The sequence below is a fragment of the Phlebotomus argentipes genome, unplaced genomic scaffold (genome assembly GCF_947086385.1).
Source record: "Phlebotomus argentipes unplaced genomic scaffold, Phlebotomus argentipes genome assembly contig_39, whole genome shotgun sequence".
Classification (NCBI taxonomy): domain Eukaryota; kingdom Metazoa; phylum Arthropoda; class Insecta; order Diptera; family Psychodidae; genus Phlebotomus; species Phlebotomus argentipes.
Window position 1 is genome coordinate 2033477 of NW_026776182.1, and position 17887 is coordinate 2051363.

General features: G+C 37.4%; 6 protein-coding genes across 8 annotated transcripts; 2 read left to right on the plus strand and 4 right to left on the minus strand.

Annotated features, from left to right (window-relative positions):
- Window positions 1-2: 2 nt before the first annotated feature.
- Window positions 3-738, minus strand: LOC132263797 (histone deacetylase complex subunit SAP18). The gene is made up of 2 exons (XM_059763783.1): window positions 549-738; window positions 3-488 (listed from the first exon to the last, which is right to left on the minus strand). The coding sequence occupies exons 1-2, from the start codon at window positions 618-620 to the stop codon at window positions 132-134; spliced, it is 429 nt and encodes a 142-aa protein (XP_059619766.1). The 5' UTR covers window positions 621-738; the 3' UTR covers window positions 3-131.
- A 91-nt stretch (window positions 739-829) lies between these two features.
- LOC132263633 (26S proteasome non-ATPase regulatory subunit 11) lies at window positions 830-2574 on the minus strand. Its single transcript, XM_059763475.1, has 2 exons — window positions 1877-2574; window positions 830-1784 (listed from the first exon to the last, which is right to left on the minus strand). Exons 1-2 carry the CDS (start codon window positions 2426-2428, stop codon window positions 1071-1073), a joined length of 1266 nt encoding a protein of 421 aa, XP_059619458.1. The 5' UTR covers window positions 2429-2574; the 3' UTR covers window positions 830-1070.
- A 220-nt stretch (window positions 2575-2794) lies between these two features.
- Window positions 2795-4803, plus strand: LOC132263781 (transformer-2 protein homolog beta). Of its 2 annotated transcripts, none has more exons than XM_059763760.1 (6): window positions 2795-2948; window positions 3281-3502; window positions 3562-3690; window positions 3943-4154; window positions 4377-4480; window positions 4560-4803. In XM_059763760.1, the coding sequence occupies exons 1-6, from the start codon at window positions 2925-2927 to the stop codon at window positions 4571-4573; spliced, it is 705 nt and encodes a 234-aa protein (XP_059619743.1). In that variant the 5' UTR covers window positions 2795-2924; the 3' UTR covers window positions 4574-4803. The 2 variants fall into 2 exon arrangements, with proteins under 2 accessions (XP_059619743.1, XP_059619744.1); XM_059763761.1 differs by lacking the exon at window positions 2795-2948 and adding an exon at window positions 3107-3224.
- Window positions 4804-4909: 106 nt separating this feature from the next.
- Window positions 4910-7393, minus strand: LOC132263776 (uncharacterized). The gene is made up of 3 exons (XM_059763753.1): window positions 7257-7393; window positions 5122-7178; window positions 4910-5066 (listed from the first exon to the last, which is right to left on the minus strand). Exons 1-3 carry the CDS (start codon window positions 7280-7282, stop codon window positions 4987-4989), a joined length of 2163 nt encoding a protein of 720 aa, XP_059619736.1. The 5' UTR covers window positions 7283-7393; the 3' UTR covers window positions 4910-4986.
- A 164-nt stretch (window positions 7394-7557) lies between these two features.
- LOC132263783 (protein sarah) lies at window positions 7558-9040 on the plus strand. 2 transcript variants are annotated; one of them, XM_059763763.1, is made up of 2 exons: window positions 7558-7742; window positions 8297-9040. In XM_059763763.1, exon 2 carries the CDS (start codon window positions 8328-8330, stop codon window positions 9024-9026), a length of 699 nt encoding a protein of 232 aa, XP_059619746.1. In that variant the 5' UTR covers window positions 7558-7742; window positions 8297-8327; the 3' UTR covers window positions 9027-9040. The 2 variants fall into 2 exon arrangements, with proteins under 2 accessions (XP_059619746.1, XP_059619745.1); XM_059763762.1 differs by having other exon boundaries at window positions 7567-7918.
- Window positions 9041-12489: 3449 nt separating this feature from the next.
- LOC132263778 (organic cation transporter protein) lies at window positions 12490-16655 on the minus strand. The gene is made up of 2 exons (XM_059763757.1): window positions 16550-16655; window positions 12490-14099 (listed from the first exon to the last, which is right to left on the minus strand). The coding sequence occupies exons 1-2, from the start codon at window positions 16590-16592 to the stop codon at window positions 12490-12492; spliced, it is 1653 nt and encodes a 550-aa protein (XP_059619740.1). The 5' UTR covers window positions 16593-16655.
- Window positions 16656-17887: the final 1232 nt, after the last annotated feature.

Genomic DNA, 17887 nt, shown 5'->3' on the forward strand with positions numbered 1-17887 from the left:
AGTTCATAGGAATTCGTAAAGTTTAATTTATTCCTTAAGTCGGGTCACTCGTGACACAGGAAAAGACATTCTGGATATTGAGTTACATTAGAATAAAAAAGACAGAGAAGTTATGTGAGAGACATACATGTCTAATATCGCTTCCGCATCGGTGGTGTGATGTTAATGTCCATATAGTCACCAATGCAAAACTTGGCCTGGTGTAGGGTCTTAGAGTCGTCAGCCCCTTTGGCTCCGGAGCAAGTAACCCCAATTTCTCGCATGCGATATTGGCCCCTCTCAGGATAGACAAGGGCAAAATCAAAGTATGTACCTTTCCGACGAGTCTCCGGATTCACGTCTCTCACCAAGGTGGTCAATTCACGTAGTGTTGCATCTTGCCAGGTATAGATCTGCAACTCATTGCTTGGAACGTTTCCATGGGCATACTCAGCAGCAGAATGGTGCCTTCCGGTAGAGCAAAAAACTCTCAGGAGAAGCGGGCATGTCTGATTAAAATAATGTAAGGTTAAGCTCTATGTGTATCTAGCATATTTCTCTGAAACTACCTTTTCTCTGTCTACTACTTTCGTCGGAGATTGTTTTTCCTCCACTATCATTGACTCCACACCAGTCATCATGGGTGTTTGACGCCGAAAGAGAATAAATCAATAAAAAACAGTATATATCGTGCACGAACAACCGAAAACCTTCTTGACAACACCTTACAGCGCCTCTAACGAATAGTACCATAAACACAAATGTGGATGCTGTAGTACTAGAATGCGCAGGGTTCACATCACAGCATCATAATAAAGCATTATTTCCAATCCAATGAAATTCTGGAAAATTCTCTCGAGTTTTTTTTTATTTGGAAAATTGCAATTTCATATTAGATTGTTAGATAAACTAGAGACCAGTAGGTTATTAATCAGAAATAGAAGAAAACAAATTGATGAAATGGCCAAGAAATAGCAGATTCTACAATTAACGAAGAATTAAATCCTCGCTAGATTTAGAAAAAAGGAGAAAGTAGCTCACAATGTAGTTAATTTCTTACAAAAATGTTCCTCTCATGAGAGAAATAACGCCTATGAGAGTTTCTTGGCCTTCTGATAGAGTGTGTCTACAACTTTCCCCATGTGCTGAATAACCTCGAGGGCAGTGTCGTACGTTTTGTCCACGGGGGTTTCTTCAAAAACAATCAGCACCCCGTCACCCTGGTCAAGAATGCCGCTGAACTTTTTGTCCAATATCATCTGCGAAAGTTTTTTCTCCACTTGCGGCATGGGCAACTTGATGCAATCCGCAATGTGTGCTACTTCGACGCGACTGTAGGGTTCGATGATCCGACACAAGTTCTGCTCCAGCATCGTATCGTACAGAGTGCCCAAATGTGCCTTCACAATGACATCGTCCTCCAGTTCCTTCTTGAAGTCTTTCAGTGCCAACTGGAAATCGGCCAGGGAGCGTTTGTGGGATGCCTGAGCCACAGCTTTCATGGCATCAATGTCACGCCCAGAGTACGTAATGGCCAATTTCCCGCTGACTATTTGATTCACATCGTCAGATTGGCCCAACATGATCTTGCAAAGAAGCATGTACTTGAGAGCGGTGAGGGCTCTGTTGGATGCTACGCTGTCATAACCTTCAAAAGCCTCATAGAAGTACGAATAGGCTGTCTTGAAGTCTCGTTCATCTGCAGCATGTAGAATGCCGGACTGTAAGTCCAGAGCGGCCTGCATTTTAGGGGCGCAATAGATCGCATTAGCCGTTGTGCGTGCTGACGTAAGAGCTGCTCGAGCCTGAAGGTGATCAAGAGAGAAACAAAGCATTACAACTTTATGTCATACGACCCGCACGACACAAAAAAAAGACTTCACAAAGGAAAATTCACCTTTGGCAAATTGCTCAAGGCATGGTAAGTCTTGCTCTCCAGCAGTTGAACCTCCACTAGCAGATTCTTGTCGTCGAGCTTCTTTAACTCCTTCAACAATTGCGACCCCAGAGCCAAAGCCTCTGTGTACATGCCAGTGTCAAAGTAGAGGGCGATCAGGCGGGCCTCCAGAGACTGGCGCAAGAATGTGCGCTTCTCCTGTTTCGCCCACTCAATGCATTCCTTGCACAGCTGCACTTCTATGCCCGTACCAGCTTCCAAATCCAGAAATAAGTCCACCAACGAACGCACAAGCTTGGCGGCCTTTGCTTTGCTTATGAGCGATAAGAAGGGGCGGGTGACCTTTATCAGATCCGCCAGCTCCTTCGCCTTGCCCTCCTGCTTATATAGCTCACCCAACTGCAGAATACCCTGCTCCTTGATTCGAATAAGCTCCTCATCGTTTTCAGCAATCTCCTGTTCCCGGACAATCTTGTTGAGAAGGGAAATGCCCTCCTCCCGATTCACGGACGATACCGCTTGCGCCCTCTCAAAAAGTGTAGCACCCGCCATGCCTGTATAACGTACAAGATCACTTAATGCCAAATAATGCCCCTATTACTTGAAATTCCACGAAAAATCACTCCAAGAGTATGAAAAATAATGAAAGCACGGAAAATGCGAGTCATGGACGTCGAAACCAGTGCCTCTAGTGGTGACATGAGGTATTAGAGCGCGTGGAGACTTCGAAAACCCAGCTGAAATTCTTCAAATATTTTTAGTATATCCCTGATTTTAGTTTCTTACGGTATTTCTCAATATTTTTCTCTTCACTGTGCCATTACAATATGCTGTATATTCCAGTACGGTAAGAGACGGAAATCGAATGAACAAACACAATAGCAAACCCAGAGCTCAACTGTTCAGTCGGGTGCACTATTTTCGATATGTCAAATGTGTTTTCTTTTTCTCCACTCTCGTTCTGACTTTTTAACAAACAAAAATCTTACTAATTCGCTTTATTCTCACACATGAAAACTATATTGTGTGATACAAAAGCAACATTGTGATGAGTAGTCGTGATTACTATAAGGTTAGTATGGAAAATAGGTTTTCATTAGCGTTCTCAGTATATGGACAAACAAGCCAGGTTTGTCACCATGGCGAAAAATGCATCGAAGACTGTGATAAATTTTTATGCCCTTGCTTTTGTTTTTTTTCTTGTCTCACACATCCACCCACTAATCGATCAAACATCTTTTCCCCGTTAGTTCAATATCTAGGCAAAGAAGGGCTCAGTTGAAAGTGAATTACAAGGGCCTAATATCTTTCATTGCTTTCATTAATATCTATGACATCCGATCGAAAAGTAAACAAAATTGTGCCGAAAAGAGGCTAAACAAATTAATTTTTTCTCTCCGGCAGTCCATGTCCCGCAGTTCCAGCGAAGGAAGAAAATACAACTCAACTCGACGGGAAAATGACGGTTACAGAAGGTCTCAGAGATCCAGAAGTCGACATCGTTCAAGATCGCGCTCAGAGAGGCGTTACAGGAGCAGATACTCAAGGTCACCATCTCGTCATGATCGTAGGCGCTCCCATTCCAAGAGTCCTTATTCATCTCGCAAGCGACATATTGGAAATCGAGTAAAGTTGATGGTAAACAGACATCTTTAGCTGAATATTAAAAAAACATTTGTTTATAGGATCATCCACAGCAGTCACGATGCCTGGGGGTTTTTGGGCTAAATCTCATAACCACTGAAAGTCAAATCAACCAGATCTTTTCCAAATTTGGTGAGATTAAACGCATTCAGATGGTTACTGATGTTAAGGTGAGAAAATGCTAAGAGAATACCTATCTGGGTTGTCCCCAAGACTTTTCTAATTTCCGAAGAACATAATCGGACAATTGAAAATCTCACTAGTGAGAATGAATCTTGGAAGAAGAAAAAACGGAATTTTTAGAATGAAACCTACACTGTCAATTATTTAACAGTTTTATTGGGTTTTCATTAAAGGCATTCCGGGACATTTACAGATTATCATTTGCCTCACAAACATTAATGCATATGTATATTCTCCAGACTGGCCGATCCCGTGGCTTCTGTTTCGTGTACTTCAACCGCTCGGAAGATGCAAAAGTGGCGAAAGAGAATTGCTCAGGACTGGAGGTGGATGGGAGGAGAATGCGTGTCGATTATTCTATCACTCAGAGAGCTCACACGCCGACGCCTGGAGTGTATATGGGACAACCCACTGGCAGATTCCGCGAACAGAGTCGCAGTCACAGAGATGAGTAAGTACATAGTAATAACTATAAAATACAACTACAATTTGTGATATTTGAATAAGTTGAAATTTAAATCAAAGTGCCAAATTTCTTTCAATTCGTCCATTTTTGGATTGAGCTTAATTATACGAGAATAAACTAAAAGATCATCTATTGAATCAAGCTACTAAAAAGACTGATAATTTTTCTACAAGGAAAAACGAAATAACGAAATTAAAAACTTTACAGTGACGATAAGGAGAGCAGATCTCGATACCTGAACAAACGATCAGCGTCACCGTATCGTCGTAGAAGATACAGAAGCCGATCTCGTTCATATTCACCAAGAATTCGTAAGAATATTTCACAATTAGTTTCAACATTCCAATATTTTTAATTTTTTTTTTTTTTTCATTTTATTTACCAATTCAGGTCGATACCGCTAACGAGTGTTTTCCGCATCTTTAGATTGTAAATTTTTCACCTGGACAGAAGACAGAATTTTTTCTTTCAATAGTTTGTACATCTCTGAAGAATTATTACAAACTAGTGTTAAGTGTCTTAACCGTAATATTCCCACACATTTTCTTGAAATATGGGAGTTTCCTTAATTTATCGAATTATCCCTTTTTGTCATATATAAATTACACACGTAGAAATTTCAGAAAAATATGAAATAATAATGATTGTTTGGAACTCTATATTTTGGTTTTTGAGAAAACTAAATAACATGTATGTAAATGGAAAAATACCTATTTTGTGCTTTATGAAAATGAGCAAAATTTGTTCGAAAACCAGGCAATTTATGAATAAAAATATACATAATGTATTTGTGTACAAAATAACTCGTAACAGCTTTTCAGCAGTTTTTGTGGTGCTTCACTCGTCCTTCTTCGTCGAAGAACCAATCTGGAACTGTATTATCGCCGGACTGAGATACTATAAAAAGAAATGTATTTAGATCGTTAAATAAGAAAATTAGATAAATACATACAGATTTTTCCAAATTTCTTGCTATCCTCTTGGGCCTTTTGTAGTAACTTTTTCTCTTTCTTAGCCTGCTGCTTTCTCATTTTCCTGGCTCTATTTTTCTCGCTCTTAACTCGCTTCTCGTGATTGAGCTTTGATTCAGTCTTTGCCTTCATTCTTTCCTCGTATTTCCCCATAAGGAGTTGTTTTTCATTCCAGATATCCATTTTTCCTGCTCTTCCCCAGTGAGGAAAAGCACATGGCATAACGTTTGCATGCTCATGTATGTAGCATACCTCATGGTCGTCAATAGGTATCCATTCATAGTGCTCAAGAAGAGGTTTTCTCTTAAACTGGACATTATCAAAAAGTTTAGAGAGATGCAAATGGTTGCTGTCAGGAGTTTCAGATCGTCTGCACATGTAGATCATTAACTTCTTGTCATGGATTAACTCGTGGTTCATTAAATAGTCTTGTACGGGAAAATTCTTCATCACACTCAATACTGACCAGAGTCTTTGAAGCAAATCATGAGAAGTAAGTCCATAAAGTCTCTCCAAATCCTTCTCAGTCCTTTTTAATGAAATTTCTTTCATCGAGAGAACCTGTAAAGTTCGTGAATCTATTCGTATTCGAAGAGTTATGCTCTCTGGACTAAATATTTGTAAACTCCATTCGTGAATCAACTCATCAACAGTCATTTCTTCAGCCCCAAACTCACTCTGATACTCAATCTTAGTAGAGAAATTCATCATCTTAGTCATCCCATTACGTAAAACTGAAGCATCCTGATTGACTTTTACAAGAAGTCTGCACGAATCCTTTCCAGAACTTAAAATGCATGCATTAAGTAGGCTGCAATGCATTCGTTTTTGATCAATTGACAATGCATTAACCTCTGATTTGATTTCCGTTGCTTCCTTCTCTTCAGATCTTTTATCTTCGGACTTTTCTTCCAAAAATTCATCTATGATCAATTGTCCTTCATCATCGCTATCACGTTCTGAAAATTCCGCTAAATTGATATTTATATTGTTGTCCGGACTTCCTAGCTTCTCCTCTGATAGCTCAGTAGTGTGCTGTAATACCTTAAGCTTGAAGCAATAATTCAGAATTTCAGAATTTCTTTGCTTCGTATCCATACATATTGGAGGTAGAGGTGATTCTATTATTCCTAGTTTCATTCCAGCACATTCTTTAATTCTGAAGGGAATATTCCATGTCCTGTTAGAACCATTCACCAAAAACTCCAAAGTTTCCAAGGGCAAAATGAAGTCACTCTTAGTCTTCTGAGCGAATTCTTCGTTGATTATTACACATTGGGTTTCTTTACTCGTCATCTCATCACGTAGGTACTTTCTCAATTGATCCGTATTTTGCTGCAGTACAATTATTTCATCCGGCATGAAAGAGGTCATTTTTGGAGCTTCACCTGACCGGTAGAAATGTTCAGGATGTGTTAAATTCACTGCACTCTCTGTTAATTGCTTGTCTATAGACAAAGCCGTCTGTAATTGATAATCCTGCTGTAATCTTTGTTTCACAATTTTTACATCCTGTCTCCATTTTTCAATGAGAACATTCTCCATTTCCACATCTATTTTCAGAAGCCTGTGTCGCAAATAAGTCAGAAAGTGATTTTTCACAAATTCACAAAACTCAACTTTTTCCTGTTGTCTCACAGTTTTGCATGAAAAGTAATTCTTCCAGTCGACATTATTCATTTCAGATTCTTCGCATCCTTGACCTTGCTCGAGATCCTTTAAAACGCGAAGACAACTCTTGTGAATCATATTGTTCATCTTTGACTTGGCTGGAAACTTCTTAAACAACTGTAATACTTTATCATCTTGGTGTTTGTTTTTTATGTGACTTCCTGGACTCATCTGCATAGTCTGCATCGTCTCCATCTGAACATCATGATCTACCTTCCGATTGAAATCTACGTATCCCTGGAATCTATCGTAGAATTCTGGTTCTGTTTCATTCATGTGACAAATGAAAACATCACATTCATCGTCTGAAAATCCATTGGAATAAACATCACGTCTCGTTCTGAGTATTCGGGGGTAGCTTTTTGACCTAAAAGATGTAAATAAAGTGTGTTAAAGTAATAAGGAACGTCTGTATTAGATACAGAATTGATTTAAAAAAAATTACCACTTCAGCTGCATGAATTCGTCCATACTTTGTTTGGTTATGTTTTATACCACTCAGTGGGATCACCACTGAACCCGCCTGACATCTCATGTTGCCAGTAATGCTAGTACTGCATGTAGGAAATAGAACTTTTGGTATCTGGCAGACATCGCAGAAAATGAATTTCTTTTACGAGGCAGAGAGTTACACTATTTTATTGATATAAACTAATATTACCGTAAAACATTTTCTTACATAAAATATTAGTTTAAAGTTTAATTAGTTGACACAGTTGATACGACCATCAAAACATCAACACCGCATTTATGGTAAAAGCGCTGCGAAGGTTCAGCCGGGCAGTCAAATGTCAGTGAGTGTGGTCAAAGTGTCTCTGGGAAATTTTAATAATTTTCGCAAAATAAGTGCATTAACTAACAAAAATGTATCAACACCATATAACCAGAGTGCTCTTGGATATAATGTGATGAAATATTGATTGAAATACTGGTGAGAAACGGTGCAACTTTGGCTCTAAGAAGTCGCCTACACGAATTCTAGAGACAGACAGACCTCCAAGAGAGAATATTGTTATCAGATTGATTGGCCGCCTGCTTTGGACTTTTTGCACGTAGTTTTCTCACATAAATCTGAGCTCCAGAGGTGGTGATTTAGTGGTGAAAGAGGTAACATTCATATTTAATCTCCAATATATCGATTTGTGTGAGGAGCTATGACGAAAACAACGCCTCCTCACAATCTTCGTCTCTCTCAACTCAAATGTGAATTTTTAGTCCAGAGTATCCTTGGACTACCTTGACATATCTTTTCCCCGTGCATTCGGCCTTATATAATTGGAGTCAAGAATTACAATAGTTTATTTTTCCACCTTGTGTGTCATTGGCCACTAATTGGGGGACTGGCAATTGATTTTCGATTGGCAATTGAGTGTAGTCTTGCTCGGCAATTGAGGAAATTGTGGCGCGCCAAGAGCGTCAGAGAGTGTGACGTAAATAGGTTGAGGAGACGTAACACAAGTTAGAGTAATTTTCCTTGTTTTGCAGGAAACCTATCGCGACTGCGAGCACAGGAAACATGGCTCATTCCGAAGAGAACGACAGTCTCTCGCCGGCGGACGAGACAAATATCTTCATTAATGCTGCCGATGGTTTACCAAATCAGCACCCTATTCAGCATATAGACTCAGATGAGGACCATGAGTCTACTGATGCGGACACACTTGACGATCTGCCCACGTCTATCATTGTTACCAACATTCACTCCGAGGTGTTTACAAATGAAGAGCTAAAGACAGATATGGAGAATCTGTTCCGTACTTTCTCCGATTCTGTCACATTTTACTGGCTTAAGAGCTTCAAAAGACTCCGCGTGAACTTCGACTCTGCTTTGGCGGCGGCAAGTGCACGTCTACAGCTGCATCAGTACCAATTTTCAAAATCTGTAATCAGCTGCTACTTCGCCCAGCCTGTGACTCCAGTGTCTCACAAGAATTTGCAGCCGCCGGCTCCGGTGAAACAGTTCCTCATATCTCCTCCTGCCAGTCCACCAGCTGGCTGGGAACCACGCGAGGAGAACGAACCACTCGTCAACCACGACTTGCTTGCCGCCCTAGCCAACCTTACACCTGGCGAGAGCCATGAAGTGCACCCGTCTACTGAGAGTCAACCGGCCATCATTGTTCACACGGCACTCATGGCGGCTGCTGATGTACCGGCAGACGAGACTCCTAAGCTAAAAATCATCCAAACAAAGTGTCCAGAGAGGCAATCGTAAATCAGTAGCCAAGGTTTGTGCATCACATTTTTGTTTTCTTTCTTCTATACACACAGTAATTATATATTGTTTGAGTCGCGTTCTTTTTGGATAAGAGTAGAAAAAAATGAGGAATTTGCAAATTATCTCTACGTGATCCTATTTATTTTCACAATGAATATCACTCTTTATGGTATGGTACATATTCTGAGATTACTTTTCCAGACATCTCTTGAAATTTTTCACGCACCTTCTCTATGTTGAAAAGGTGATTTTTTTGCTCTAAGTTTTGAAGACTTCATCTCGATGCAGTGACATGCAAATATTCATATTACATATGTATATGATACTTTAAGAAAGGCTTGAATAATAATAATAACAAAGCAAATGAAATAGATTTTAATTTTTGAACATTAGACCCAATAGACCAAAAGTTCGCGGAGCACATTAAAGGATTTTATGTCATCCTTAAATTGTTGAAAAAATATACAATTTATACTCTACAAAAAAAGATAATTTCAAAATCAATTTTCTTCAGTTCCATTAAAAAATCTTTCTTTAAAAAAATTCCATTAAATGCATTTCACTAATTACCTACCATTGCAACACGGAAGAAATATATTTTCGTCAAAATTGTTATTGCAAAAAAAATTCATCCCAAATAAGCAAACAATTACTGGTGCCCTAAGGGTCATGACACTGAGTTGTGCATGGACTAGTATAATTGACATGCAAAAAATTGAGAAATACATATATAGAAAATTTATCTGTGGAAAATCACTATGTGGTGTAAAAAAAACTTTCCAATTTCGAAGTACATGTAGTATTGAGATATATTATATATCCCTTCAACTGCCCACCAGCATTCCCATTCTCTGCACAGAAATCACATAATCCCAAAAAGAGGCAGATATTGTGTTGAATGTAATACCTGGTGTTTCCATGTGCGCTCAGTATTAATTAAAGTTTCTGGATGGATGAAGGATATGAGGATGGAAAAAAGAGAAAGTTTAATAACCTATACCTGTACAACTTTTCGATTTCACCCATACAATGTGTGGTTTATTTCACACCAGCGTGAAAGAGTGTACATCACGTTAAAGCTCCTTAAACATTACTATTAGTCCTGCACTAATATGTATGAGTCACTGTCCAAAAGAATTCATATTGGTTATTGAAAGTATTTAATGATTTCTCATTGTCTCATTTCTCTCAAAATTGTATCTGCAATTTCCTTTTTTATCTAATCGATGCACAGAATTTACACAACGTTACTTTTCCTATAGGCAAATAGTGAACATTTGATTGAGAAAAACTCATATATTATAAATTTTATCAATTTATATAAAGAAATGTGGATTGATGTGAAAGAATATGAAAATAAAATTGGCAAAATTCCCTTTTTCACGTTGTTACAACACGAAAGCAAAGAGTTTTTGATTACAACAGAAAACTTTGTACTATTCTTTTTAAATCAATCGCTCAATTACATTGTAAACGTCAATTATCTTGATGTTCTAATAAACAATAGACAGATTACGTGTAAAGACATGAAATACTAAAGAAAATAAAGGATATAATAAGCAAATAACATATCCGTCAACAAATACATAATTACATATGAGTACGGAAGAGAGTGCGAGTAGAAAAGACAAGAAATTCACACTTGTGATATTTCATAGAAAAAAAAGTAAATCAACATACATCATGAAAAATTCTGTGCATCGAACTTCTTATTTTGATGTCCAATTTAATGGGACTCGGTTAAAAGGCCATTAAGAGAGATTTAACTAGATATTCATGCCTGGTGATGCGAACGTAAAAAACCTAAGAAAAAGGGAAGATAGCATTGAATGAGAGGAAAAATCTTGTCTTCCGAAAATTACAATCAGATAATATTAATTTAAATAAAGAGATAATATTAATTTATTTTCCAACACGTTTGAAATATTTTAAATGTTGTTCAAGAGATTGAAAATCAATGTTCTCATTCAAATTGCAAAGTATATTTTACTGATATTAAAAGTTAAATGAGAACATACATTTTTTGTATTGATTTTCGGATGAAACATACCTACTTATGTATTCAGATGGAAAAATATTAACGATGATGGAAAGTGAGGTGTCAAAGTGTAAAAGTAGAATTGAAAAAAAGCGTTTATATTTTCTGATGAAACAGATGATAAGAAAACTTGCTGTTTCTTTTTCTTTTTTAAGATTAGCAAGAAGAAAAAATGTAAATAATCATTCTGATTAATGAAGTTTTAGAGGATCTACATTGCTATTGAATTGAAGATGCTAGAGAAGGTGATGAGAGAGAGAGAGAGAGAGTGGGAGTAAGCATGTAAAAAATAGAATGATCAATCAGCATGGTAGATAGAAAAAGTGACCAATAATTTACTGAACAGCAAGTTAGTGAACAAAAAATAGTCATATAAATTTAGCGAGGGATGGAAGGATTTGTCCAGCAAAAGCCAGGATGATGGTAGAGATTGCTTTACAAGTAGTGTTGATTGACGAATGTTGCCATCAATAATTGTTTGATTGAGCTAAAAAGTTTTCTGTGGCGCACTGTCTGTCTATGGTTTTTTTCTCTTTACTAGCCAGCCAGAGGTTTACCTATTAACAAGAACTTTAGAGCTGGGACCTCTAGTGCTATATATATTCTGGTATAAAATGATGTAGTACTGAACAAATATTTATAACTTCAAAAAATACTATTAATGTCACTGGAAATTCGGTTCCCCTTTCCTCGCAAATGTTCATGATCAATTGACATGAATACTATTTATTCTATGTGTAAATAAGAGTTTTATGATAAAATGTGAGAGCGAAAGTCATGTGCTAATCACCAAGTAATGTGAAGAGAGGGGGTTTTTAAAGGAATGGTCATGTAGAAAATATATATTTTATTCTTCACATCGAATTTCTTAGTATTTGACAGTAGTCGAAAAAGAATATATATATTTAGTCATACCTATTAAAGGTTATTATGCTGGTCTTATTTATTTTAATTTTTGTTGTCCTGTATTAATTTTTACACACACTTACTTTCGACGAAAAATATTTAGGAACATGTTAGTTTTTATATATGTATAAAAATTGATGTTAATTTTTTATTAATCTTCGTTGTACATAAAAAGTAATTATAATAAAATGCAGATGAATGTTGATTATGGAATATTATAATCTCTGATAATAAATAAAAGAAAAAATAGTTCACGTACTATACGTCCACGGATCAAATCATAGAAACATTCAAGTTGTAGAATCAACATTCAAAAGTTTAAATTTTCTTGAGCAATGGTACATTTCTGTTTTCTGGCTAAACTTCAGATTGAAGGTAATTAAAGTAGGGTGACAAATGAATATAATTATGTATAATTTCATTTTTAGAATGAAGAACAGTGATGCCCAAAGATGATGATTTACGGCCAGTAGTAGCTTCTCACTGTATGAAATTGTTAAGTATTTTTGCAAATACTCATTTATCATTGTTCTGAAGAGGTACCATTTGCTCCATGTGTACAGGTTGAACTACATCACGTTTCTTGCGTCCAAGAAATGTTGTGAAGAAAGTATCGCCTTTGCCGAAGGTCTCTCCATCCTGTATGCTTTGCGGCATCGGTTGATTCATTGTTTCGGGAAGGAATAGTGTCCAGAAGCCAGACAACAGAGCTACTACGCCAAAGATAATGGCCGGTACTGTTGGATCAAAGGAGTCTAGAAGAGTGATCAGCGGAGTCAGAGCGCCTGACAAACGTGCAGCCATAGAGCCCAATCCCATGGCCGAATTGCGTACGACGGTGGGAAAGAGTTCAGCTGAGTAATTGTAAATTATGGCAAAAGAGCCAGCAATGAAGAGCTTCCCCATCATCACAATACCAGTAGTTGTTGTAGTGCCTTGAGGCATCTGTGTAGCTGCAATACAGCAAAGTCCGCCAGCCAGCATAAGGAAGCTAGTAAGGAATCGGCGACCCATCTTGTCTAACAGGAGGACCACAACGATATAACTGGGATACTCTACAAGGCCCATAATGAAGAGGATGAGAAAAGGATTCCCGTAAAGTTTTCCAGTGCTTAGTGAGAGACCGTAGTATACCAGGGAATTAGCAAACCAGTTGACACACACGTTGATAGTCTTCATGCGAAGATTCGGGGTTTTGAAGAGATCCAAGACGCCAGCATTTGTCTGAGCATCATCACTCTGCGTCATCGTGGCTTTGGTCTTTCTCTCAAAATACTCCTTGTCCATTGTGATACCGCGCCCATTCATCTTCAGTCCCTTGGCAACAATATCGATGGCTTCACGAGTGCGGCCTTGCATCCAAAGCCATCGGGGGGATTCATCCATGAGCCACCAGTGAGCAAGAAGTAAACATCCATGTAGACCATAAACTACTTGGAGAAGCACGTGGTCCTTTATGAGAGCTCCCCATGCTGCCACGAGCATCACACCAGCAGCAAACGTAGCCTGGAAGGCGATACCGCAGGCAGTCCTTTTGCTGGATCCCACCAACTCCATCGTGAGTACAAAGCCAGTAATATAACTACCAGCGCTGCCAAAAATCCCGTAAAAAAAACGCACTACAAGAAATGAGTAGTACTCAGGAATAAAAGCGACAGCTACTCCAAGAATTAATTGGAGTGTGGCCGACCAGCAGAAGACCGCTTTACGGCCTACTTTGTCAGCTAATCCGCCCAGTACAACTGCACCGGTGAAGACTCCAAACATGTAGACTGTTTGTGAAATAGACGCCATCCAACGCTTGTCGCAGACGAAATCCCAATCAATAGTCTTCGACGTTTCGTAGTACGTGTGATCGTAAACGTAAGAGGAACATGTGGTTGTCTCATTGCCATTGATGAACACTCGACATGAGTCCAACTCTCCACTGGCCTTTACTGGAATGTAGTCTGCTACTTCTGAGCTGTTCCAAGGATATAATGTACCGTTTCTATCCAATTGATCCACGTAACATCTGTGATCTGGTGTAGCCATTACTGTGACCAGTGAAAGCATGTGCAAGCCGGCTGTGAGAGCAGACAAAATGTGCAGAAAAAATTGGAATCCCTGGTATCGGCCAAATTCGCCTACGAAAAGAAAAAAAATGGGTTAGCGTGAATCGTCCAGTTAAATAGTGATAAAATTGTTTATGGTTTGCTTAGACAACGCGAAAAAATTGACCTCGTCAATTTCATCTAATTCAAATGAATGATTTATTTTCTTCTAACAAACGCAATCCTCTCTTGGCAACTCCATCACTCTGTCTCGCAGTGATTGCCATGAAGAGCACTATTGATATCAATGACAAATAAGAGGATATGTAGCGAGAAAAATATTCTTTCAAATTTTTTTTATCCACACAAATTCCTGCTTAATTAATTGTTCTCTAAAAATATGGGTTTACCGTCACTCTTTTTCTATAAGAACATATTCTATTCTATAACATATTGTTACTAAGCAGAATGTGTTTCAGTTCAAAATGTGTCATATAAAAGATGAGATTTAATTTGTTCGGTTTCCAGTACTTTTCGCAAGTATAAATTTAGGCTTTCAATTTTAAGAATTATTAGGTATATTTGATTCATCATAACATTTTTTAACCAATTTCAAATTTCTATTAAAAACACGAAGGTATTTGTACACATAGTGACCTAAATTGGAGCTATTGAAACACGTGGTTCATTTGATTTACGAGCTTGGAATTTGCGAGAGAACTCAAGTTCAATGATAAGATCAATATGTACGCGAATTGATGAATCAATTTGAAACAGAATATCATTCGACAACATTTATCAAGTCTATTTTTGGCTAATTAAAAATCTTTGTCAATCTTTTACGCACAAATATACAGTTGTCTTTTCTTATGTATGAAATCATATTTTTCTTTGCTATTACAATTCGCGTCTAAAATTATGAGAAAGAATTTATTCTTGGAAATGCTATAGTGCGATCATATGTAACAGTTCGTTTACAAAACACACAGCCAATGTTAAGCACTCTCTCGCATTTTTATTAAATATTTTGTTGCGCTCAACATCAAAAAAAAACAACACAATTCTTTTATTGCTCAGCAATGCCGCCAACCAATTTTCCGGCAATAGAGCCACTGAGACCCACTGTGGGTTGAGGTCAAGATCAAACCGAAATGATTGTGCAATCTTCTCTCTACTTTTTGTCACGCGTTGTGATTTGCAGAGTTTTTCTCGACCACTTAAAAAGATTCACTCTCAAATGGGGAAGATGTTATGAAATCATGCGAGTCGAGCGCGTGCCTGAGCTCTTCGCATGATTTATACCACGCTGATTTCTCATAAAGTCATAGTATATGATTATCGTCATGGTAAATAAGGTGTCACCGCATGCAAATTCAACCATTATAATTGCCTTTTTTGCATCGCACAATTTTTATGTGCTGTTAAATGAGGTGGAAAATAAGTCTAAATACCCCACATGTTCCTCGTCAATTTACATGTTGCTTTAGCAATGTGTTTATTCATTACAACAAAAACTGTTATATATAGAAAAGATCATTGGAGTATATTGCTGTAATTCAAATTCTTATGTATTACATAAAGTCTCAGCCGAATTCCTCCCGTCAAGATATTTTTTTTATAATTTCTGCGCGTCTAAAATTGATCAACAGCGGCTTTTTTCCCCGTCACCAGAAAACTTGTTTCTTCGTCCACCAAAACACACCATTGTCTTACAGTGATATGGTTCAGTGAACTGTGACCAGCAGACAGACATAAACCTGTGCAAAAATAACTCGCGAAAGGATTTTTCCATTCACGATCAAATCTCGTGGTGTCCAAAACCGCAGACAACTAAAGGTGTCTTTCTTTGAGTAAATGATATTTCAAAATTAAAAGGCTGTGAATAATTTCACTTTATAATCAATCTGTTACCTAATGTGAGCGATAATTGTCGAGTGTTTGGGTACAAAAAAATTGTACTTATAATCACGTGCCGGCAACCATATAATAAGATTGAATTTTACTTTAAACAAAAAAAAATTCAAGCTATTGGATATGGAAAAATCTTGCGATTACGTGGACTTTCCATTGTTTGTGTGAATTTCACATGGAGTCTGTGTGGTGCTTACTCGCGAGAATGGCATTTTTTAAATTCTATTTGATGGAATTGCAAAGGTGTTAATTATCAATTTTGTGTAGAAGTGGGAAGAAGGCACACAACCAATCAATTAAAAGCAATTTCCCAATAAACATCCACTCAATTGGGATTTGAGATCAAGTTCAACCTTCAATTGTTATTTTATAGCTCTTCTTTGACCGTCTTTCTATCGAAATCACCGCGCTCTATGGGAAATAGAACAATTTTTCCACATATAAAATGAAATAATTTCATTACAGATAATTATCTGTAAAGAAAATCGACTAGAGTAAATCCCAAAGTGATGACAAATGTAAATTAAAATTATTACAATATTATCTAAAACAAATTATCGAAATTATCCTGCACAATTTTAAATGAGTTTTTTAGTGTGATTTGGAATATTGAGATATAGTAAACAACGTACCAAGCATGGCCATCATCTCCTCCAGTGTGTGATCAACAGCCATTTTTGTGGGATTTCTGGTAAAACAATATCAAATCACTGACACTGTACGATGATTTGTACACGATCTTCCTCACAAAATCGTTTAATTGCAGGCACCAAAAAAGTGATTTACTTTATTCTCACAATCACTCGATATCACATATTATCAATGGTTTTTTATATACCGCCCATGCATTTGCTTCAAATAATCACAAAGAACGTGAAGTGAAAAAGCTCATCAAACGATACAGACTGTCACAAAGCCGACCAAGTGGAGACAGTGAAAATTCTGGTGTGATCTAGATGATAATTCCCTATATGCTCTTGGCAACTGATCCACTCTGTCGCCTTGCCCGACAAGAGCTATGGCCTGGACTGCGCCAAAATATGATCCTCACTAGGTGAATATCGCTTCACGAATGACAGACACTGCTTCTGGAGTGCCTCACTGAGGCCATGAAATAGAAAATGTCTACATATCAGCATTTCCAAACTGTACAATTTTTTCGTACTGAAAATTCCAACACATTCAAGACAGACGAATGTGTGACGATAAAATAATGGGGATTTGGATGGAGGGGTAAGAAATTGAGTTTTCAACTCATTCTCCAATATTTACAAATGAATTATATACTCCGTGTACTCTAAATGGTAAACCAGACGTGGATATTTGTGTGAAATGATAATTGCAAGAGGCACATTATTGTGGAAACGTTAAACCTTTTGCAAATCGTAAGCATTGATTGTCACATACTAGCGTGATAATTATAATTTTATTTATTAAAGATCAATTCAAGCATGGTCCTAGTTAATTTTCTTGAAATTTTACTACTAGTAAAGTTGGAAATTCCCGGCATAATTTGAAAAGCGAATAGCAAAGGTCTATTTATAATCGTGTAAACTTTCCACTAACACGACTCATTGTGATATCATTAATCAGCAAAGTTCAATATTTGTGCAAATAAAAGGCGACATAATTAAATAACAGACATTTATTTTTCAGCTTCTCCATAGTTTACATAATATGTCAACAGCTAAGAGAGGTTATCTTATACTGATTATATATCTTAAAATATATAGTACATGCTGATCATCAATAGTCTAAATGTTTATTTGTATTAATCATCTTAAATTGATTCCACGCGCGCACTCTATACTATTATATTCGGTTCTATAACCGAACGCAGTTTTGAATTTTACTTTGTAGCGACTTGTGCTGCCATCGAGTGTTTGTTCACCACAGTCTCGAAATACTAGGCGGCTCCATTGGATAGGCGCTTTTATTCAAATATTCTAAATTCAAACTAAACTTACTTA

Excerpts from the sequence above, each read along its gene's own strand:
- LOC132263797 (XM_059763783.1), bottom strand. The coding sequence starts at position 620 with ATGATGACTGGTGTGGAGTCAATGATAGTGGAGGAAAAACAATCTCCG. Across the intron at positions 489-548 it reads AAGTAGTAGACAGAGAAAAG|ACATGCCCGCTTCTCCTGAG; the intron begins GTAGTTTCAGAG and ends TATTTTAATCAG.
- LOC132263633 (XM_059763475.1), bottom strand. The coding sequence starts at position 2,428 with ATGGCGGGTGCTACACTTTTTGAGAGGGCGCAAGCGGTATCGTCCGTG. Across the intron at positions 1,785-1,876 it reads CCTTGAGCAATTTGCCAAAG|GCTCGAGCAGCTCTTACGTC; the intron begins GTGAATTTTCCT and ends GATCACCTTCAG.
- LOC132263781 (XM_059763760.1), top strand. The coding sequence starts at position 2,925 with ATGAGTAGTCGTGATTACTATAAG. Across the intron at positions 2,949-3,280 it reads GTAGTCGTGATTACTATAAG|TCCATGTCCCGCAGTTCCAG; the intron begins GTTAGTATGGAA and ends TCTCTCCGGCAG. Across the intron at positions 3,691-3,942 it reads AGATGGTTACTGATGTTAAG|ACTGGCCGATCCCGTGGCTT; the intron begins GTGAGAAAATGC and ends TATATTCTCCAG.
- LOC132263776 (XM_059763753.1), bottom strand. The coding sequence starts at position 7,282 with ATGGACGAATTCATGCAGCTGAAGTG. Across the intron at positions 7,179-7,256 it reads GAATTCATGCAGCTGAAGTG|GTCAAAAAGCTACCCCCGAA; the intron begins GTAATTTTTTTT and ends TACATCTTTTAG. Across the intron at positions 5,067-5,121 it reads CAAGAAATTTGGAAAAATCT|TATCTCAGTCCGGCGATAAT; the intron begins GTATGTATTTAT and ends TTCTTTTTATAG.
- LOC132263783 (XM_059763763.1), top strand. The coding sequence starts at position 8,328 with ATGGCTCATTCCGAAGAGAACGACAGTCTCTCGCCGGCGGACGAGACA.
- LOC132263778 (XM_059763757.1), bottom strand. The coding sequence starts at position 16,592 with ATGGCTGTTGATCACACACTGGAGGAGATGATGGCCATGCTTG. Across the intron at positions 14,100-16,549 it reads GGAGATGATGGCCATGCTTG|GCGAATTTGGCCGATACCAG; the intron begins GTACGTTGTTTA and ends TTCTTTTCGTAG.